The sequence below is a fragment of the Poromitra crassiceps genome, assembly GCF_964638095.1.
Source record: "Poromitra crassiceps genome assembly, chromosome: 2".
Taxonomy (NCBI): domain Eukaryota; kingdom Metazoa; phylum Chordata; class Actinopteri; order Beryciformes; family Melamphaidae; genus Poromitra; species Poromitra crassiceps.
Genome location: NC_139624.1, coordinates 69,988,366 through 70,012,234, shown reverse-complemented (window position 1 = coordinate 70,012,234; position 23,869 = coordinate 69,988,366). Strand labels below are relative to the sequence as shown.

At 45.3% G+C, this 23,869-nt stretch overlaps 1 protein-coding gene across 2 annotated transcripts in view; it reads left to right on the top strand.

The window, feature by feature from the left end:
• The window catches only part of flncb (filamin C, gamma b (actin binding protein 280)), a gene marked incomplete at its 5' end in the record, with an annotated part of 245,336 nt that overhangs the window by 75,746 nt on the left and 145,721 nt on the right, over positions 1 to 23,869 (top strand). For both annotated transcript variants that reach the window (XM_083654345.1, XM_083654344.1), the window contains 5 exons: positions 7,622 to 7,719; positions 19,522 to 19,672; positions 22,971 to 23,089; positions 23,189 to 23,266; positions 23,359 to 23,521. In XM_083654345.1, the coding sequence (XP_083510471.1) occupies positions 7,622 to 7,719; positions 19,522 to 19,672; positions 22,971 to 23,089; positions 23,189 to 23,266; positions 23,359 to 23,521 (609 nt within the window). The remainder of the gene's footprint in view (positions 1 to 7,621; positions 7,720 to 19,521; positions 19,673 to 22,970; positions 23,090 to 23,188; positions 23,267 to 23,358; positions 23,522 to 23,869) is intronic.

Here is a 23,869-nt window from a genome sequence, read left to right as displayed (position 1 = left end):
TGCAAGCCGGTCTGGTACACTTGCATTAAAACTATCTTTGCATACACACTTATGCATGCAGGGCTGGTACACTTGCATTAAAACTATCTTTGCATACAAAAGTATGCAAGCCGGGCTGGTACACTTGCATGTTGCCCCAAATGGAGGCACCATTAGGTCCAGGCTTTTTGAGAGGGGAAAATCTACCAGTCAAATGACAGAGACTCATTAACGAGACTGCTTGTGTTTATGAGCATTTGTCACAAAGAGAGAATGGCTACATATTGTTCTCTGTGGCAGCAATTTGTGGTGTATTATAGATGTACGTCTGTCGTTAAGTGTTGTGGTTGTTCCCCACAGAAACTCATTCTCTTCCTGCACTCGGTTTAGCATCCCTCTGCCTCTCACCTCTGTTTTCGTCGGGTCTCTGGTAGCTCGTGAAGTTTGCATTAGGAAGCTGTTCTATGCTGCAAACTTTCTACAACAACAGTAGTAAAGCAAGCTGGCCAATGCCAACTGGCCCGCGAGCAAGAGAAATGCAGGTGTTGTGCCAAAAAGTGATTAGCTGCCAAAAAGTGGTCTTGCCGTTAGATTGTGGATATTTAAACTGGTAAAAAGGACTGGATTTGTTCTAATCTAGGGCAGAGAGCAGGTAAAATGATGCAGAGTCATGAGAATCATTGCAAATTCATTTCAATCATGAGAGACCAGAGGGTAGAGTTAACAAGCAAGCTTTATTCAAGTATGGCATGGCGATAAGATCTATGGCATGAAACGTTACGGCAACTAATTCTGATGGCATGGCAGCATGGCAACTAGTTCTTTGGCGTAATGACTCCGTGGTAAGATGCCTCTCTTCTTGCGGCGAGAGAGGGCATCTGGTCGGACTAGAATAGAGAATCCCCCCCCGTAGGGGATTCTTCAGGAGTCAAGACATTGGTGGTGGACTGGGGAGGTGGGTGGGGCGAAACACAGCTTTCAGAGAACGGGATGCGATCAGCTCAGGTACAGCGACCAGAAGATCAGGGAAAGAGAACGATGACGCGCTGAGCATGGCTATAAATACTGCCACGTCATAGCCTCGGCACTGACGACATTATCGGCGTCATATAGGCAAGTGCGTCACACGGACGATTACACTTGTCGTCACGCTAGGATTATATTATGATGAGGTCACTAGATTACATGTGATACGAGGCAGCGTGTCTGGTCTTCATCTTGAAACTAGGTCGAGACCACCATTTCAATCATCAGAGACCAGAGGGTAGAGTTAACAAGCAAGCTTTATTCAAGTATGGCATGTCGATAAGATCTATGGCATGAAACGGTACGGCAACTAATTCTGATGGCATGGCAGCATGGCAACTAGTTCTTTGGCGTAATGACTCCGTGGTAAGATGCCTCTCTTCTTGCGGCGAGAGAGGGCATCTGCTCAGACTAGAATAGAGAATCCCCCAAAAGAAAGAAAAACCCAAAACCGCCAACCGGTCTGCTTGCCTCAGCGATACAGCGGGCGCTGGGCGGAATGCAACGCTTGTCGCCGATTGGCTTGGTGGGGCGACTTACGGAAACCACCGACCGGGCGTGGCCGCAGCGATACAGCTGGCGCTGGGTGATCGACCAATCCGGCATAATTCGGCGCGCTGACTCAGCATTAAGAAAACCCCGCAGCGGCTTATGAAAATCACCGACCGGGTGTGGTCGCAGCGATACAGCGGGCGCTGGGTGATCGACCAATCCGGCATAATTCGGCGCGCTGACTTAGCATTAAGAAAGGAAACCCCCCTTTTAGCCTTAAGAAAGAAAAGGCGGCACAGCGACTTACGAAATCCACCGACCGGGTGTGGCCGCAGCGCTACAGCGGGCGCTGGGTGATGGACCAATCCGGCATACTTCGGCGCGCTGACTTAGGAAAACCGCCGACCTGGCGTGGCCGCAGCGCTACAGCGGGCACTGGGTGAACGACCAATCTGGCATATTTCAGCGCACTGACTTAGCAGTTTACTTGGCGCACAGCGGCTTACGAAAATCACCGACCGGGCGTGGCCGCAGCGATACAGCGGGCGCTGGGTGACCGACCAATCCGGCATTCAGCGCGCTGACTTAGCATTAACTCATTGAGTGCCAGCCACTTTTGGAAAACGGATGCTCCCAGTGCCAGCCCTTTCAGAGCGTTTTCAGTGATTTCTCGAGGTCCACAGAATATTGTGTGATATTACTATGTAAACACCGAACACGCCCAAAGAACGATGAGACTCTATTGTATCATCAGCAAAAAAAAGGTTGATTTCACCAAAAACAGACGTTTCCATCTAGAAGCTGAGATAATGAGCCTTTTGTGAAATTAAGCATTTCAAGCAAATCACTGACTCTGAAGCTAATATTTTCTGACCTGAAACATCTGAACAGTAATTTCCTTCAATAAAACAGCACCCCCACCCCCCTCAACTGCAAACTCCTCCTCCGTGGGAGTGTCTCTGGTGGCTCTGCTCACTCTGCTGCGTGTGTCAGGCGAGTCCCAGCTTTTTCACAGCGTTCCGCCGTTTTTGTCGCCGGCTCCCAGCGCTTCCAGCTGAGAATAATGTAACTTTTCAGAAAGACGCTGGTGTCGGCAACTAATCATGTGGAGGGGCTATCGCAGCGGAGACGGAGGGGCTCAATTGTGGCAGCAGATTGGCTGCTGTTCACAGGCACAGCTAATGTTATGCTTCATGCATATCGATGCATACCGATGCGGTTTCCGTTTCCCCATGACTTCTTCTCTGTTTTTTCCTCACCTTTCTCTAATCTGGAGAGCACTGTCGCCACCTAATGGGTCCGTAAAATAGCTTATACACATCGCCCATATTTTTACAGGAGATGCATCTGGCTTTGATCCACGTCCCACCGTCAAAAAACGGAATTGACGACTTTAGTCGTCATTGGCACTCTACGTTACTATTTGAATTGACGACGATAGTCGTCATTGGCACTCAATGAGTTAAGAAAGAAAACCCCCCTCTAGGAAAACCGCCGACCGGGCGTGGCCGCAGCGCTACAGCGGGCGCTGGGTGAACGACCAATCCGGCATACTTTGGCGCACTGACTTAGCAGTTTACTTGACGCACAGCGGCTTACGAAAATCACCGACCGGGCGTGGCTGCAGTGATACAGCGGGCACTGGGTGATCGACCAATCCGGCATAATTCGGCGCACTGACTTAGCATTCGCAGCGACTTACGAAAACCACCGTCCGGCCGTGGCCGCAGCGCTACAGCGGGCGCTGGGTGATCGACCAATCCAGCATAATTTGGCGCGCTGACTTAGCATTAAGAAAGAAAAACCCCCCCAAAACCACCAACCGGTCTGCTTGCCTCAGCGATACGGCAGGCGCTGGGCGGAATGCGACGCTTGTCGCCGACCGGTTGGCTTGGCGCACGGCGACTTACGAAAATCACCGACCGGGCGTGGCCGCAGCGATACAGCGGGCGCTGGGTGATCGACCAATCCGGCATAATTCGGCACGCTGACTTAGCATTTTCCGCCTTCGCGACTTACGCTCAGGCGGCGCTTTGATCTGAATTAGTGTTTTGCAGTCACCACGGCATTTGCCTATTGGAATCATTACTACGGCTGGCACTTTTTCACCCCTAGTTACTTCAGCGACTTAAGATTTTAGAGACAACTCCGGGCTTCCAGGCTTTTAGCGACTTACGAAAACTACCGACCGGCTTGGCCTCAGCGATACAGCGGGCGCTGGATAGAACAAGCACCGCCAAGCGGCTTACGTCGGCGCGCTCAGTCTCTACGGCGACTTACGAAAACTGCTGACCGGCTTGGCCTCAGCGATACAGCGGGCGCTGGATGGAGTCGCGCCGGTTTGCTGCGGCGCGCTGTATTAACATTTTTGGACTCGCCACGACCTAGACCGGCTCCAGTGACTTACGCGCACGCGGCACTGGAAGGGGAACGCTTGTTTGACCGGCTTACCTGCCGCAGCATTACTACTGCTGCACCTGGCTTACTTCGGAGCATTACTACTGCTGGCGCTATAACTTTAGCACCCCCTTCGGAGCATTACTACTGCTGGTGCTATAACTTTAGCACCCCCTGGCACTATAATATATAATATAATGATGCATTTAGGATTTTACTCCGGCATCCAGGATGGACAAGTGCTAGCCATATGTTTGTAAGCAGTAATGTGCCCACTTTCCATGCTGTTCTGAGAAAGTTTATTTACAGTTTTATGCGTCGACTTAGCCAGTCAAAGAATGGAGTTATTATGGCCCTAGCGGTGCCTGCGCAAAGTGACACGAAATTTATGTCACACTTCTGGAAGCCTTGAAATAGCTGCTTGTATGTGTTTTAAACCTATTTGTTGTGTGGTTTTATTTTATTTTATTTCTTATTGTACTGTATGTGTTTTTGTACGTATTTTTATGGACCTGAGTCTGGAATAACGTTTATATCTTTAGCACCCCCTTGCGCTATAACTTCGGGGAGAGCGCTGGAAGGGAACACTTGTTCCGCGTTCCACCGACTTACTTCGGAGCATTGCTACTGCTGCACTATGACTTTAGACTCGCCCCTGCACAACGAGCGACTTGCGGCGGCTTACTGCTGGCCTATAATTTCGGGGAGACCACACTTGTTCCACCGACTTACTTCGGAGCATTGCTACTGCTGCACTATGACTTTAGACTCGCCCCTGCGCGACGAGCGACTTATGGCGGCTTACTGCTGGCACTATAATTTTGGGGAGACCACCACCAACGAAATGCGATGAAAGGGTGCTACTGCACGGGTTTGCATTTGCCATGCTGCTTAAGGAGGTTGCGTTTTTGGAACGTCCGCTTGAAGACGGTGGATTTGATTTCCGGTTTCGTCACCGGCCATGAGTCTGCATTCAGCTTAATCAGAGACAGTGACTTGATTTCGGCCTAGACAATGGCAATGGATTTGATTTCCAGTTTCGTTGACAGCGAGACTAAGCATTCAGCTTAATCAGAGACAATGAATTTAATTTCTAGCCCCCTCAGCAAAATTATGTTGCAAGGACCAGAACTGAATGAGTGGGCAGAGCTAAATGCAAATGCACCATATGACTAGATCTGCCCTGAGCTGGATATTACGGGCCAATAATTCGTGGGGATGATCACATGTAGGCCCTCTAAAGCCTTGTGACCGGTCCTGCTTACGCGACGGAATGAATCAATGACACTTAGGCTATTTAACACTTGAACTCTGGACGCACGTTCAAATATTAGCACGTATAGGCATGCATGAACTAACGCCCCTTCCGGCATACCTAGCATTATGGACACTAGATGCTCAATTTGCTAAATGAATGGGATTGATGCCGGCATGTGATTAATGCCTTTTCCGAGGCAACCCGGTGCTGAAGCTATGGCATTGACACATGATTGATACGGAGATAGAGGGACGCAGGAGGTCTCTCAGCCTGATTGATATGACTGACATTCCGCAAATGGCATGATATGATACCAAAAAGCATTATTATTATGAATGATGAAAGGATATGGTGACGCACGGTGTTGACGGCCCGGCGATGCCTGGAGAAGCCTGGACACCAATAGTCGCTGCCAGTGCGGGAGCCCTGGTGGACGCTAAGTGCTGGTTCTGCTGGCGACGGTGCGATCGCTGCAGTCCTGGACTCCTATATAGCCAGCGCTTTAATGACCTGCACAGTTAATGTGACAAGGGCGGTGATAGCCTGAACAGATATTTTTAACTTGCAGCATTGTTACCGTGGAATGAGAGTATATGTGGAGCCGTATACCGATGATGGGCATCGCCCCGCAGCACAATTAACTGTCCGAATTGTAGGCTACTGTGACCTCACTTGGTTTGCCATTTAATGAGGAGTATATTTAATGAGCAGCACAGCTTCTGTTTATTTGACTGAATGACTGGAGCATCATCTCGGAGAAAGGGAAACGTTTTTCCGTTTTTCTGTTTTAAAGTTTAAAACGGAATCTGGCTGTCGTTAGGCATTGATTAACTGAATGCTATTGCTAACTGTTACTTTGAACATCCATTTGCAATGATTCTGGCTGGATATTAACTATTGTAAATTTGTCACAATGAATGCAATTTGTGCACAATGTGTAAATACATTTAATATTAATTGTTTAGGCCTAATTATTTGTAAAGTCACAACACATTAGAGATGTGTGTAGTTCTTCATAGATTTAGCCTCTTCATTTTGCTCTCAAATCCACCAGGTTGACGAATTTTACTTTAAAATGTACAAAATCTTCTTCCGGGGGAGAATCCCCCTGGACCCCCCTTGGGTAGCTCCTTGGGTAGCTTGCCCCCCCCCCCAAGCTAGGGGCAGGCCCCCTCTTTCATCTTGAAACTAGGTCGAGACCACCATATAACCCATCCCGTAAAGCATGTTTATTATATTCTAGTTTCCAATTGGAATTTCTTAATATTAGACATATGAAACACACAAAATCAGAAATTATATTATAGTATTGTTACAGATATACATTATTATATATAAACACATATAAAAAGCTTGCCTTTAAATATGGATGGCAATTACTTTTTAGCAATACGTTTTTTTGGCAGATCACTTTTTGGCAGCTAGCCTACTGGTAATCACTTTTTGGCACAACACCGGCAAAGCCAACAGACATAGAAACATGTAGGCAAATCTCTCCCTTATTCACCCCTAGACCCCCCTCCCTCCGTGGCCATAGTCTTTCTCAGTGTGTCACTCCTGGTAAATCCTATTACAGGCATTATCATAGCGCACGTGTCTGTCTGTGTATCCTGCATGTCTGCATCCATCTCATTCAGTCAGACACTGTGGGTTAGCGGGGAGACGCTCTCACTCCCTGGCCTGACCTACAGTATGTGGGCTGCTTCCTTCTGCTGATCAGCACATTGTTTCTTGTTCCCACTGGAAAGGTAAAACACCCAGGGCTTTACATCATTACATCTGTGGTGTAAGGATTACAGGAGAGTAGTGGACTGGACTGGACTCCACTGGACTGGACTGGACTGGACTTCTGCTTTTGCATTTTTGAAAATGGATTATTATCCTACAATATGTCAACAGATTAGCAGACTGTGTGGTTCAGTTCTTCTTGATTGACAGCATTATCGGCCTGTATCTTTAGTATTAGTATAAGATATTACCATGTTTCAAATCCTTGGTGGCACTTCATTAACAAGCATCGAATTCTTTAATAGTTGTCTGCTAGTTAGGTGACTTTGGCTTGTTTAAACTGCTACTGTTGGTTGGCTACAACAACTTAGCTACAACCTAGTTAGTTTGGAGGTAAATATAACAATGAACTCGCACGAAATAGCTGACTACCCACTGACATAAGCGACTATGGATCTCAGCATTATGGAGGTTTCTTCAGTCCAGTTGCATGGCCTTTTATTTGGGCCTTCTGCAGCTCTGCTCATCTCTCCACAACAATCATTCTTTTGGATGAATATTTATTTGATTTGTTTGCACAGGCTGTTTGAGTTGAGCCTCTGTCTCCATCTGCTTTGCTGTGTTGCGGGGAGGGTTACCCAAGCCGGATTAGGAGGATGTATCAAATATGGCCGACGTGTGAATAAAGCCACTAGTGCAGACTCTTATGCACAACTCTTCTCCTCTCCTCCTCTCCACCAGGCCTGTGTCCGGACTGGGAGACATGGGATCCTAGCCAGCCAGTGGAGAATGCCAGAGAGGCCATGCAACAGGCAGACGACTGGCTCGGCGTGCCACAGGTAACGGAGAAAGAAATATATCCAACTCTGTAGAATAATGAATAAAAAACAAACAAACAAAAAGAAAGATGGATGGCAGTAGAAGTAGGCTACAAGTTACCATATTAAATGCTCTAGGTAAGGTCTTTTCAGCCTAAATCACAGAGTGGGGTTTGCAAAAGAAGTTTGAGTTCAATTATATTTATAGCCCCTTATCATACAAGCATGTATGATAAGCAGGGCTTTACATAGCATCATCACAGTATACTAACTACATCATATACAGCTTACATAGATAAACATGCTAGACATTTTTCTAGATTATATACATTGCGATACTATACACAAACACAGCATATATTTAGACTGTGGGAGGAAACCCATGCAAACACGGGGAGAACATGCAAACTCCACACAGAAAGGACGTGGGTGGGGATACAAACCTGCGACCTTGCTGTCAAAAGTATTCTAATGTTAGATCTTTTGTCTTTCTGCTCCCTTTGCTATCCTCAAAGCATCACGGACCAGCTGGGTTGGTAAACAGGAGCGTGATGTATGCAGTTCACTGATGTTACGTTACAATGTAACATCAATGTAACATCATGCAACAGTTACATGATCACTAAAGCCACTTTCAGACATGAACTCTGGATCATTTCAGGGTTGCTTTCCCTGAGCATGACCCGGGCGTTACGTGAAGTGTACCCTTTCAGACATGAGGCTAAGTCCTTCCAATATCATCTAACTCCAGCGCCAGAGCGCCCATCGCCCCGCCCACCCTGTACATTCTCAGACCCGGAAGTTTACGCGTACAGACCCGAGGTGTACGTTCTCAGACCGGATACTTTCTAGACCTACTCCGTCAAAAATAAAAGCCGTTAGTGCGAGTGAGGCAAGCAAGTCAAACACTGATGTTAGCTATAGCTAGATAACAAAGTCTGCATTAGCAAGCACGCAAGCTAACGTTTGATAAGTCCCAGGGGACAGCTAGCTGTCTGTACTGAGGGGGCTGTCCTGGGTCTCAGAGGCCGACCATGGAGCTCATAGCATGGGTAGGGAGTAGGGACAGGCTGAGTTGCTATAGCTAGTAGCATAACTAGCCGATTACCTAGCCAGATCAACCCAGAGAATGTGGTCAACAGGGGGAATTGTCTGTCAACATTGGTCATGAATCATACAAACATTCAATCATCCTAAACTTTAGGATGATGTCTTTAGACACTAATGCACACAAGCATATTATAGAATATCATATACCTACGCCAATTTAAAAAGAAAAATATTTAGTCTTTTAATTTTGAAGGAGTGGGTCTAGAAACGTACTCCAGTCTGTACGCGTACACTTCCGGCTCTGAGAATGTACAGGGTGGGCGGGGCGATGGGCGCTCCGGCGCTACAGTTATCTCTATCTCAGTCCTTCAAATGACATCTTCGAGAATCGCACTGCCATTTGGGCCCACCAGTATGTCAAAATGACAGTCCAACTTGTGTTACATTCCAGAAACACATTTCTGGTGGCCCTGTGGTCATGCAGGGGCATGCCCTATCCATCATAACATTGTGTACTGTAGTTGCCAAGTTGAATGGATCCATTCATATAAGGTATGATGGGATTTACGCATAAAAAAACTACTGCAACATACCCTAAGGAAAGTCAGTGCTTTTGTTTAATGTTGTCAGTATAGGAATTTCCCTTTTCTAATGAAGCTGCGTTTATGTGTATAAAGGTTAAGCTGGTCAAATTCTACTTATTACTGTAAATTGTATTAGTTAGGACTGCATTTGGCTTTGAGACAGGGGTTGAATAAGTTTATATTGACATGGTCCTTGGGGGGAGTGTGTTAATTGGTAAAATAAGATCTGTATTATCTTTGTCTTTGTCTTTGTCTTTATTTAACCCTAGAACACTAACGTGATTTAAAGTCACACCATCACTAACGTCGGGTGTATTTCACCCGATGCAATATACCCCATAAAACATACTTCTCATCAAAATATCTTAAAGTACAACAATACATGGCAAATTGAGGTACCGGTACTCTTCTTTTGTTTTTAAATGTGAAATATCACAAACAACACAAAAAAGTTTATTACGGGGGACACTATAAAAAATATGTCAAATTCGGGAAAAATGAGGTAATCGTTATAAAAAAATCCCCCCCCGCAAAAAAAAGGAGCTCCCAACTTCTCCTTCGGTCCACCCATTCATGGGACTTGTGTGGTGAAAAAAAAAAAAAAATCACCACAATACCATTGTAACTAAGCCGAAGATATTTTACCCTCTATCACTAACGTCGGGTGAAAATCACCCGAACGCATAGCCGGTAGAAAAAACCATGAATGGGAGCAGGGAAACAAACCTACATTCAATGACGTCAGTGAGCATCCTGAAGGTACCTAAGGACCCGCCCACCTCAGACAGCAGCAAGACAATGAAAATCACGTGAATTCAATTGTCCGGGTGAAAATCACCCGACGTTAGTGTTCTAGGGTTAAGATCCCCATTAGCTACAGCAGAGCTGCAGCTATTCTTCCTGGGGTCAAACAACTTGCATAGTTTCAAGACATCAAACAATTTGCATAGTTTCAATCACATACAAAATTTACATTCTGTGTAAAAAATACATTCTGTACAAACGGTACAGTTTTGGATATTACATACATACATACATATCTTCAACCTACTCAGGGTTCTCAGTAATAAATATGAAAACTGCTGCATATTCCAAAAACGTTGTCTCTGACCTGCACATTGTCATGTTAAAAGAACTTGAACTCTTGATGCAAATTTACTTAATCATGATAATTTCAAAATCAATGGTTGCAGGCAGGAAAAACCATACAGAAATCAGCCTCAAGAGAGGCTGAAATCATGAGTGGGCTGGCCTTTTTCTCAAGCTGTATTCACAGTGTATTCGTCTGTCTGGAAGGAGTGGCTGGATCGGGGCTTTGTGCATGCTAGATTGTATTTAATAGATATTTTTCTACCTACTCTGACTTTGATATTACAAACCAAAAAGTAGTGCTGCTGTGCTGATCTGCTCCACTGACTGGCCAGAGTTCAGCAGTGCAGCATCAGGTGCTGCCCACTTAGACGAGCTAAATACCCATACGGGCTATTTCCAGACATGCCCCATGGCACTACAGCCAAGGGTTTTAATTTAGCTGGACCATGATACAAGCCTATGCTAACAGCACGGAGGGAGAGAAAGTCAAGACTCTGTGCTCCGTGCTTCCCTGATATGAGCTAGTTTAGGTTCAGAGTCAGGTATAGTTGTTGTAGACACAGCATTAATTTTCCAGGCTGTTGTTGTTGGCCTGTGTTCTCTGGTCCTTCTGGGGCTCTTGAGAGAGCAACAGCGGTGACAATTTGTTTGCCTGGGATGTATGATCTTATACAATATGTGAACCTCAAGACTCACCCTAAATCTAATCATTCTTGGAGGAAGATCATCTAAGGACCGAGAGCCCAGTAGTGAGATTAAGGGTTTATGGTCGGTTCTCACTGTAAATTCCAAACCTAGCAGATATGAATTGAGTTGCTCACAGGCCCATGCTACTGCAAGGGCCTCTTTTCAATTTGTCCATATTGTACCTTTGTGGGTGTTAGACTCTGTGATATGTACACTACCGGTCTCCAGCCACCATATGTTTGTGGTTGCACGAGGACCGCCCCAAGTCCATATGAAGATGCATCCGCTGAGACCATTGTCTTTTTCTTCAGACTGTATTGTGCTAGGACTGAGGGTGAACTTAGCTCTCTTTTGACCTTTTCAAAGGCTGTCTGCTGTTGCGCATCCCATGTCCAAGTGCTGACGCTTTTCAACAGTTCACCTATGGGTTTAGTGAGGGTTGGTAGGTTAGGTGAGAACTTGTCTACATAATTAACCATCCCCATAAAACGGCAGACCTCCACATCACAAGCTTCTGGCATGTTCACGATGGCACTGATTTTGTCCGGATTTGCCTTGATTCCTGTTGCACTTATGTTATTTGACTTTCTCCATTACGAATTCACATTTCTCATTGAGTGTAAGGCCTGCCTCCTCACATTTCTGCAGTACTTCCTGCAGTCTTTCATCATATTCTGTCCTGTCCTTCCCATAGAGCAGAATATCATCCACATGGCACAGTGACCTTTGACCTTTGCGCCTGCCATTTGCAAGATTGTCAACTGAAGGTGTTCAGGCACGGATGAGGTACCGAAAGGTAGACGCTGAACGCAGTATCTTCCAAAGGGCGTAATAAAAGACATCAAAGGCTGTGATTCTTCATGCAGTTATATTGTGAGTGAAAATCAGTCATTTGGTAAAAAGGTCTCTTTCCTTTCATTTACAAAAAAAGATTTAAAAAAGAAAAGATATATTGCTCTCTTGACAGGCTGCATTTGCAGTGACTAGGATGGTCCAGTGGTAGCTGCACGGCGAGAGCCTAGGCAATTATGTTTAAGAGAGTTTGTAATGGTCCTGAGGTTATTTATCTTTTTGTTTTGGTTACACACCTCTGGTTGCAGAGCCGCTGTCTTATCAATTCTGTTGCTATATGGTAGGGAGATGTCTTTGCTCCAGTGCGCACTCCTGACTGACTTTTCTCGGAGTGTGACTCCCTGTGCGCAGAGTGGAACTTTCATGGAATGTGCCAGCATCTCATCAACTGCCGGTAGTATGTGTCTCTCCCTGCAGATACTCTCATTCAGTCGGGTGAGGTCCACGCATATTCTGGGGTTTGGTTTGGGGACCACCACCATTCCTACTCCGTAAATTCAATAAATGTCACCAAGGATTGCTTTGATGTTTTTGCAGTTTGAATGATGAAGATTTTACATTATTTCTTGAGTTATTTTAGGAAGTTATGTGCGGCGAGTTTGCGCCTCACCACATGCCAACAGGAAGCACACCGGAAGATGTCACGATTTGCTAACACCACCCGCCCGCAAAATCATGATTAACACTTCCCTCCCTCCCTCCCTCCCTCCCTCCATTGTGATATTAATATTCATGTAAGCACCAGGGAAGCCCAGGCAGGCCGGATTGGGTCCCTTGCTACATCCATGGTGAATAGGCACCTGAACAGGGAACCTTTCTAACACTCTGCGTGTGCATTGTTGCCGTCAACGTTGATGATGGCCCTGTCAGTATCGGTCTCAATGTTGATAACAACTGTGTCAGGCAGCATCAGGCTCAACGTTGATGATGGCCCTGTCAGCATCAGGCTCAATGTTGATGATGGCCGTGTCAGCATCAGGCTCAACGTTGATGATGGCCGTGTCAGCATCAGGCTCAATGTTGATGATGGCCCTGTCAGCATCAGGCTCAACGTTGATGATGGCCCTGTCAGCATCAGGCTCAACGTTGATGATGGCCCTGTCAGCATCAGGCTCAACGTTGATGATGGCCGTGTCAGCATCAGACTCAACGTTGATGATGGCCCTGTCAGCATCAGGCTCAACGTTGATGATGGCCGTGTCAGCATCAGGCTCAACGTTGATGATGGCCCTGTCAGCATCAGGCTCAACGTTGATGATGGCCGTGTCAGCATCAGGCTCAACGTTGATGATGGCCCTGTCAGCATCGGGCTCAACGTTGATGATGGCCCTGTCAGCATCGGGCTCAACGTTGATGATAGCCCTGTCAGCATCAGGCTCCACGTTGATGATGGCCATGTCAGCATCGGGCTCAACGTTGATGATGGCCCTGTCAGCATCGGGCTCAACGTTGATGATGGCCGTGTCAGCATCAGGCTCAACGTTCATGATAGCCCTGTCAGCATCGGGCTCAATGTTGATGATGGCCCTGTCAGCATCAGGCTCAACATTGATGATGGCCCTGTCAGCATCAGGCTCAATGTCAGCATCGGGCTCAACGTTGATGATGGCCCTGTCAGCATTGGGCTCAACGTTGATGATGACCGTGTCAGCATCAGGCTCAACGTTGATGATGGCCCTGTCAGCATCAGGCTCAACGTTGATGATGGCCATGTCAGCATCGGGCTCAACGTTGATGATGACCGTGTCAGCATCAGACTCAACGTTGATGATGGCCGTGTCAGCATCGGGCTCAACGTTGATGATGGCCCTGTCAGCATCAGGCTCAACGTTGATGATGGCCCTGTCAGCATCGGGCTCAACGTTGATGATGGCCGTGTCAGCATCAGGCTCAACGTTGATGATGGCCGTGTCAGCATCAGGCTCAACGTTGATGATGGCCGTGTCAGCATCGGGCTCAACGTTGATGATGGCCGTGTCAGCATCAGGCTCAACGTTGATGATGGCCGTGTCAGCATCGGGCTCAACGTTGATGATGGCCGTGTCAGCATCAGGCGTGTGAGTGAAAATTATATATTTGACTGTGGTGAAGCTGAACTGTTCAACTTAAAAGGTCGTGAAGTGGGACTCTGTATACAGATTTTTGTTGAATAAATCCTCCAGAGAATACAGTCAAATATATATTTTTCACTCACAGGCTTAATGTTGACGATGGTCGTATCAGCATCGGGCGCATCGTCCACTCCTTTGGCCTTGTTTATCATGTATGTTCCTCGATGCCGGAGCGATATAAACAGAATGGCGAAAGACAAGGCGACCAAGGCTGCACCCACCAATGCTCCGATCAAGATATATTTGGTTGTGGAGTCGTGCATGGAGGCAGGGTTGTTGGGGAGAGTGGTGGGTCCATTCAAGGTGATTGGGTGTGAGGGGAAAGCAGTGGGTCCATTCAAGGTGATTGGGTGTGAGGGGAAATCGGTGGATCCATTCAAGGTGATTGGGTGTGAGGGGAAATCGGTGGATCCATTCAAGGTGATTGGGTGTGAGGGGAAAGTGGTGGATCTATTTTGCATCTGGAGTGTGGCTGCATAGCCAATGAATGCCAATATCGAGATGGTGGGAAATGCTTGAAACATTGATGTCTCACAAAGATGAGACGACTAGCAGAGCTGGCTCATATAGGCCCTGAACATGACATCACATTACAGTATGATATCATACGTGAAATCACTAACCTTCAACAGTGACATCATATGTCAGGTGTCATTTTTATCAATTGTGACATCACATTACATTATAACGCATCATAAGTGAAATCACTAATCTTCAACAGTGACATCATGTCAGGTGTCATTATCATGTGTCAGAGAAGAGAACGTTGTCCAGGCTACGCTCCATCATGAGCAATGACTCGCACCCACTCCACGGCGTGCTAGTCAAACACAGGAGTACGTTCAGTGAGAGACTGATTCCACCTAGATGCAATACGGAGAGGCACAGGAAATCATTCCTGCCTGTGGCCATTGGTCTATTTAATGCCTCTCTTAAAAGAGCACCTCGGAGACGCTCAGTCTCCCTGAGACTGAGCCAGCTGATAGGTTAACTGTGCCTGGCTGAGCCACGTGTAACGTATAGGGCAAGCCGACTTAATATAAGTCCAGTGTGCAATAAAGATAATTGGCACATAATGTATACTTACTCTACTTATTTTGCTTACTTTAGACGTATTCTACTTATTTTTGCTTCTATCGTATTTACTACTGTTTATTCTATGCTATGTTGTGTTCTTATTCTGCTTATTTTGCTTACTATTGCATTTACTACTGTTTATTTTATGCTATGTGTGTTCTGTGAGCGAGCTACTGTAACTTGTCCCATGTCATTATAGTCTTTCTGATTCTGATTCTGATACTGATTCATCAATTATGACATCATCACTGTGGCAACATGATTATGACACTATCACTGTTGACTCCTCACTGTGGCGTCATCACTGTTGTTGGCATCCTTGGTGACCTAATCACCGGTGACATCATCTAACCGATTTATGACATCAGTGATGTCACAATGTTGTAGGTTTACATGCACACAATATTCCACTATTATTCCGCAAATGTTCAATGTTCAATTAAAATGACAATGTTCTGCATTTGATAAGGTAATGTAAACAGCATATTCCGGTTGGTTTTTCAGAATTTGGCCTTTTTCCGAATTGAACATTTTCCGATTAAGATGTACTTATGACATCATTGGCGACCTGGCCCCTCGGCCCCAAGTGGCCACGTATGACATAATCGGCGCCATGGACACTCGGCCCCTAGTGGCCACGTATTACATCATTGGCGTCCTGGCCACTCGGCCCCAAGTGGCCATGTATGACATCATCGGTGACCTGGCCAGTCAGCCCATAGTGGCCACAAATGACATCATTGGCGAGACACACACAGACCCTCTTTTGCCTTGGCCCCTAGTGGGTGCATTCACTTTTGGTCAGAGAATCAGACAATTCACCACAGCATGCCCTACACCGTAGGGTCTAGTGAGGTGACCTATGATGTCGTACCCACTGGATGATGTCCCACTGATGATGTGATAGACATTTGTGACATTACCAGTGATGTCATAGACATTGTGACGTCGTCACTGATGCCACGCTATGTCATCAGTTATGTCACCGATGCCACGCTATGTCATCAGTTATGTCACCTGTGCAATTGTGATGTCATGCACAGAGCCATATAATAGAAGAGTTGCGACATCTCCATTCACTCCAATGTACCAGTTTTTTCAAAAGTTTTGTCAAAAGTTCCTGGAACTATGGTAATTAAGGTAATTAAGCAGCGCCATCGAATTGCAGCAAAATTTAGCATCTCCAACTTTTCCCGAAATGACAAAAACGCTGTGCTCTTAAAATACTAAACACCACATCGTCAAAGTTGGCACGTCTTCATTATAGACATTTTCTCGCTGAATCTGTCATTACATTATTAATATCTTACCTGAATAAGCTCAAATGATGTTACGGGATTATCAGTACGAGTTTGAGGCATTTTCTCCTGGCCGTGCAGCCGTGCGCGGCCGCCTGCCTTCTGGAGCGAACGAGCCCGTGCAGACCATGAGCATCGGATCTCCCACTCCCAGGCCGAGAGAGTGGCTCTGTCATGGGGATGTGCAGCCTCGCAGTAACGTAAACATTATTCTCGTCAGAAACCACTTTGATTTGCATACTTTAAATGAGTTTGCAGCCCAGGGACAACCCGAAAACACCTTATTGATCTATTTACGTCAGACGATGCCAGAATCACACAAAACCAAAGCCAGAACACAGCAGCGTTTGGTTCAGCAGCGTGCCTCTGCTTTTTCCGGGTAGTCCTCATGAGGTAGGGGGACGAGCATGGAGGTTCAGCTGTCACATAGGCGGTGTGATTGCCAGGTCTAGCATCCAATGGATCACCATTGGATGCTAGACCTGGCAAAACATGTTAAATAGATTACCCGGATTGGTCATTTAGATGTCAAAAACCGACCAGTAGATCGACCAGGAGAATGGATACTGTATATTCCATTTATAGTCAAAATAAAAAATGAAGTTAAGTGGTTTTCATCAGACAGCGACGATATCAGCTTTATTTTATGCATTCAGACGTAGCGTGAGCCCCCTTCCTGGCTATTCATTGGCTACATGAGTCACACATTTTGGATCAGAGTGACACCAGGAAGAATGGATTACCAGAAGATAATAGAGTAGGGAAACAGTGAAATCCAGAAGGAGGCACTAATGCAACATAAAGGATGGCAACTGCCATAAAACAACAGAAGAAGAAGAAGAAGAAGAAGAGTCACTCTCTAGTCATGCAGAGAGCCATTGTGACAACATCGGTGATGTCATAAATCACTGATGTGTCACATAATGTAGACATTTCTACATCAGTTATTAAAATGTGACATCATCATGATTCTTCCCTGCAGAGCCTATAAGTAGGACTGGTAGAGTTAGATCAACATCACTATTTTAAAATGGTTATTGCATTAACATTACTTACATAGTAAATCGGTAAATTGGTCATGGCTTTTCTTATCACTGCTATGCTGATGACACCCAGCTTTTCCTTTCCTTCCCTCCCTCCGACACTCAAATCGAGGCTCGCATCTCTGCATGCCTCAAAGATATTGGCGACTGGATGTCTGCCCACCACCTCAAGCTCAACCTTGGTAAGACAGAGCTACTCTTCCTTCCAGGGAAAGACTGCCCTCTCGCTGATCTCTCCATCTCCATTGAGAATACCACTGTACTTCCCTCCCAAACAGCTAAGAACCTTGGGGTGATCCTTGACAACCAGCTGTCTTGCTCAGCCAACATAGCTGCGACAGCATGCTCCTGTAGGTTCTCCCTCTACAACATCCGCAAAATCCGTCCCTTTCTCACAAGAGAAGCGACTCAACTCCTGGTCCAGTCACTTATCATCTCTCGCCTGGACTACTGCAACGTGCTCCTGGACGGCCTACCTGCCACCGACATCCGACCGCTTCAGCTCATTCAGAACGCTGCAGCCCGTCTGGTATTCAACCAACCCAAATTCTCTCATGTCACTCCCCTCTTCCAGGACCTCCACTGGCTTCCCATCTCGGCACGCATCAAATTCAAGACACTGGTACTGGCCTACAGGGCAGTACACCAGTCAGCTTCCCTGTACCTGCAATCTATGGTCAGGTTCCAAACCTCTCAGCGCTCCCTTCGCTCCTCCACCAGTGCAGGACGCCTCGCCCCTCCTTCGCTATGGGGGCTCAAAAGTCGCTCATCCCGATCTCGACTGTTCTCGTCCCTGGCACCTCAATGGTGGAACGAGCTTCCACCTTCGGTCAGGACAGCTGAATCACTGCCGATCTTTCGGAAAAGACTAAAGACACACCTTTTCAGGCTCCATCTGGGGCCTTCTTGATCTAACTTCTTTCTCTATCTTTCTAAAAAAAAAAAAAAAAAAAAAAAAACTAACCTAAACTAAACTTGTACCACTGTTCCTTCAGAGGTTGTAGTTGTCATAGACTGTGTTGCATAGTTGATTGCTCTATTGCTGACAAAAATGTGTTAATGTAAGTCGCTTTGGATAAAAGCGTCTGCCAAATGACGTGATGTAATGTAATGTAATGTAATGTGGTGATGCATTTTGAAAATGTTGTTGTCCTAGTAATTTTTCTCCCTTCTAGAATGCACTCACTAAAATAATTTGGGCTGTTTATAGCATCTGAAATAGTCCTAAAATATATTTATTCCTATAATCTGTATATAATTTGCATTTGGTCGCACATCTGTGGACATGGAAATAATTCTGCTTTTGTATGCCTATTAAACCTGTATGGGCTGATCATGATGCAAGATACTGATACCCTTTACCCGACTCCAACATTTTTGCTTAATAAATTGCAAGAGAAAACTATAGCATATGATGCAATGAATGAATGACAACCCACACTTTGAAGAATATAACATTACAAAATAAGAAATAGCAATGATTGCCTCTTGAACAGATTTAACGTTTCATTTATTTTCCCGATTTATTCTTACATGTTTCCATTTTCTCCTCTCTCTCAAGTATCCCCTGTGGTACCTCCAGGTACCCCTAGGGGTACGCATACCGCAGTTTAGGATCCACTGCTCTAAAACAATTTATCCCCTGCATTTCCTTCCACCCTCATCCCAGCCTTCTTGTTATGTCGCAGTCATCAACAGAAAGCACCTTGTGATTTTGGGCACAATGTAATTAATTAGGCCTAATTATCATCAGCGCCCTTTGATTTTCCACTGCTGGTTTTCAGATAGTTTCCACTTAATTAAAGCTGTTCTGTGTAGGCATAGTTGTTCATTAGCCTGTGCCCCACCCCCTTTTAATTACCCATTTTCATGTGGATATAGCAGAAAGACATTTCATTCAGCTCTCAATTATGGCTTCAACAGAGTTACCTGGTTATTAGTGGGATTATCTGAGACTTGACAATAGAACCCTGGATGTGTCTTCGTTCTTTGAGCTATGCTCATGCTGCTTGTTCCTCCTCTCTTATAGGTGATTGCCCCTGAGGAGATTGTTGATCCCAACGTGGACGAGCACTCTGTAATGACCTACCTGTCCCAGTTCCCCAAAGCCAAGCTCAAGCCAGGTGCCCCACTGCGGGCCAAGACCCTGCACCCCAAGAAGGCCAGGGCCTTTGGACCAGGTGAGGAAGACATGGACGCAAGCCAATTCCTTAGTCCATGTTTTTTTTAATCATTATTATAGCTTAGTGTGTGTTCTGGGCTGTTCATCCTTTGAGAGTCTTTGAGAGTCAACTGAGAGTCTCAAAGAGTTTTATAGGAGGTCGACTAGCTTATGTGAGTAATTGTGTGCCTCAGAAAGTATGAGCCATTACTTTCAACCCAAAGCCTTAAAATCGCCACTTTTCTACAAGGTCTGGATTTCCATTTCCTCATTGAAGAGAGCGGTGCTCGCGGTGCCAAAATGCATGATCTTATCACGTCATAAGATTTAATCGAATCACACACGCATGCACGCACGCGCACACACACACACACACACACACACACACACACACACACACACACACACACACACACACAGCTACACACACACACACACACACACACACACACACACACACACACACACACACTCCATCTATCTTTCCTTCTCTCTCTCCTCTCTCTCTCTCTCTCCGTTAACGGAGAGAGAGGTCTCCTCCGAGCAGGTCTCCTCCAGTAGGTCTCCTATGCTGCAGACGGGACACGCCCACACAGTCCGCTGGAGAAAATACACTCTAAAATCTAATTGATTCTCATGACTTTTGCCATGACTGTCAAACCTAAATTTATATACTTTGCGAGGTTCATCATCGTTCAAATTTGGCTGGTGGCTTATTAACATAGGTTCCTGTGATGTGATGAACTCAAAATGCTAAATAATAAAAAAATATTTCTGGTTTCCAGGGACTTTAAACCAAACCGTGAAACATAATTATTTGGGCATGTATAACAATGTTCTTCAGGACTTAAATAGATGGTCAAGCCTACCTAATTCACTCCAAGCCGTGCTTCAATAATAAAAATTTATATTTTACCAAGAGAGTTAATTTTTTCAGTTCAATTATCCCCTTAATACCCCCCCTAATGGTTTTTGACAGAAACTTCACTCAGCAGTCACTACATTTATTTGGAATAAAAAGCGGCCCAGATTAAAATTGTCCACCGTTCAAAGGAGAAAACTGGATGGGGGGTTAGCAATCCCAAATGTTTATTTTTTTTTTTACTTTTGGTCGTTTTCATTGAGGCCTGTAATCACCTGTTTGATCCTAAGGCAGGAGTGTCCTGGCGTGCTTTAGAGGAGGAACTAGCCTCTCCATGGCGACTCCAGGATATTATTAGTGGCCGGGCCAGCGAAGCGGCCAGGCCACTTCTTGTATTTGCCTTTATTATTATTATTATTTTTTTCTTCCTCCCGGGAAGTTCGACTTCCCATGGATGAAAACTAACCAAACTTTGCACAAAGGTCCAGTCCCATGCCAAACGTCTTTGACACAAATTTGGGGCCAATAGTCCTAACGGTGGCACTACAGCGACCGTCTAAAGTTTAAAACTTAAAAAATTCATAACAAATCAGGCATACGTGCTACGGCTTTGCAACTTTCACCGAAATGTGCGCCTAAATGAGGGGAAACTTTTGTACAATGCCTATGGCCTATACCTATGGCCAATTATGAAGTTTAAAGACCGCAAAACTGCAAAAACTGCAAAAACGATTAAACCCTACTCCTCCCACATTTTTTCTTCAAACGACACCAAACTTCAGTATCTGCATCGTTAGACTGTTCTACACAAAAGTATCAAACCAGATTTTCGATCGGTCAAAAATTGAGCCCACAGTGCATCAAAACGTTGAATTCTGGCCCCGTGTATAGCCTAATTACCTTAATTACCTTTGGCAATTAGGTTGTATTTGTGATGTCATCAGTCAGTCAAGCAATTGTGATGCCATCACTAATGTCACTCGAGCAATTGTGATGTCATAATATTTTTTTCCCCCATTGACTTGCATGGGGTTTCGAAAAATCTTGTTACATTTGGCAATTAGGTTGTATGTGTGATGTCATCAGTCAGTCAAGCAATTGTGATGCCATCACTGATGTCACTCGAGCAATTGTGATGTCATAATATTTTTTTTCCCCATTGACTTGTATGGGGTTTCGAAAAATCTTGCAGTAAATTAGCTGTAATTCAGAAACCATAACAGCTACAGCTACGAAACTTGGTAGGGAGGTGCACAGAGGGGCCTTTTATTCTACACGAAAGAATTACACAAATTGAGCAGATGGTGGAGCTATAACAGCCCTCTTTACATTCTGGTCCATAACTTCTGAACCGTATGGTCTATCATCAAAGCCTTGAGACTTGCCCGGCCACGACCCATTGCTGCGCAGCAGCTATAATTTATATTAACATTTCGATCATGCAATGTCAGTTAGGTTTTGGCCCTCTCATCATCACACATGTAATCCAGACTTTATGTTTTGACCCTCTCATCACACATGTAATCCAGACTTTACGTTTTGACCCTCTCATCACACATGTAATCCAGACTTTACGTTTTGACCCTCTCATCATCACACATGTAATCCAGACTTGGCGCGGCGCCCAGAAATCAAACGCTATTCAAAGCTCATGGCATTCCAACACCCCGATATTTAACAACAGTTACTCATTGGACGAAGGCCTATTGCTTTCCCTCACTGGGAGAGCAAAGGCATTCACATTTTAGGGGAGATTTACAATGATTCTGGTCTCCGCTCTTTCCAAGATCTGGTATAATCTCCCAGGTACTCAACTCAGGACAGCACTTAAGACTTATGGGGTCCCGTGGGGTCAACCATTAAAACAGCAGCTATTTCATAACTTATTTTATGATAGAGGAACTGCCAGGGGTTTTGTCTCTGTTTTTTTACACTCATTTATTGATATCCTCTTATAAAAGCCTCTCTTTAGCTACAGTCTGGAGGAAAGATGTCCCAGAACTCGATCCTGATTTTGATTGGGAGTCGGTCTGGTCTAATGTTTTGTCTTCTTTTCGTAACCCAGATCACCAACAAATACATTCACTTTATGAATGAACATGATGAAGCGCATCTGCGAAACACATTGTTCTTGTTGTTCTTTTTGAAAAGTTTGGTCATCCTGCGGATTTTTGGGTGTGCCGCAGGATGGATTTTTGGGTGTGCGGTCCTCAAATGGACTTGTTCCTGAGAAGTTTGTTTTTATCTAGTACTTTGATTTCTCTTGCTGCGACCAGCACGTCCTGTTTTGGATGTGCACGAGTGCTCTCCTATTTATATACAGTATATATATATATATATATATATATATATATATATATATATATAAAGATTACCTTCATTAATTATTATTGTCTGATTCTCAACACAATGTTATTTGCTCATTCGTCTACTTTCCTCTGATTTCATGTGTTAGGTATTGAGCCCCGAGGCAACATTGTGCTGAAGCCAGCGGAGTTCTTGGTGGAGACGGTGGAGGCTGGTCTCGGAGAGGTTCTGGTTTATGTGGAGGACCCAGAGGGACACACAGAGGAGGTATTTGCTATTTATGGAACTCTTCTAAATGAGTCTACTACCTCTCTACCATGTCTTTCTTAATATAAAACATACTATTTCCAACCCTCCTCCAACTAGGCCAGAGTGATCCCCAACAATGACAAGAACCGAACTTACTCGGTTGTTTACCTGCCCAAAGTGGAGGGTCTTCATAAAGTAAGCACATCAAGAACATGCAGCTTTGGTTCATCATTTACTTGAGGAGATACACGATGGTCTGACAGGTCTGTGGTTTCTTCTCCTGCTAGGTGAAGGTGTTGTTTGCTGGCCAAGACATCAACAGAAGCCCCTTTGCGGTGAACGTGTCCAAGGCCTTGGGAGACCCCAACAAGGTGCAGGCCAGAGGCCCGGGACTGGAGCCTGTGGGCAACGTGGCAAATAAGCCCACCTACTTCGACATCTACACTGCAGGTAACTCGAATTTAAATGTATTGATTATTGTAATTGCATATGTCTGCAACAACCTAAAGTTCCTACAGTACATTCAAACAGGTCTTTCTCCACAAGTTTGATTGCTTGACTTTAGCTCAAGCAATCACAGTAGCTCAACGTTCTTAACAAAACCTGATAAGCCTGAAATTCCAAACATCTTGCAGACCTCCTGCAATGCCTTTCTCATTTTTGTTTCTCTCTCTTCAAATAAATGACACTGTCCCATAGATCTCAGGGAAACTGCCATCTTCACCTCACTTTGTCCTACCTTGACCAAAGTTTCGTCCATCTCATTCCGTTCACCTCCTTTCATCGACTTTGCATGCA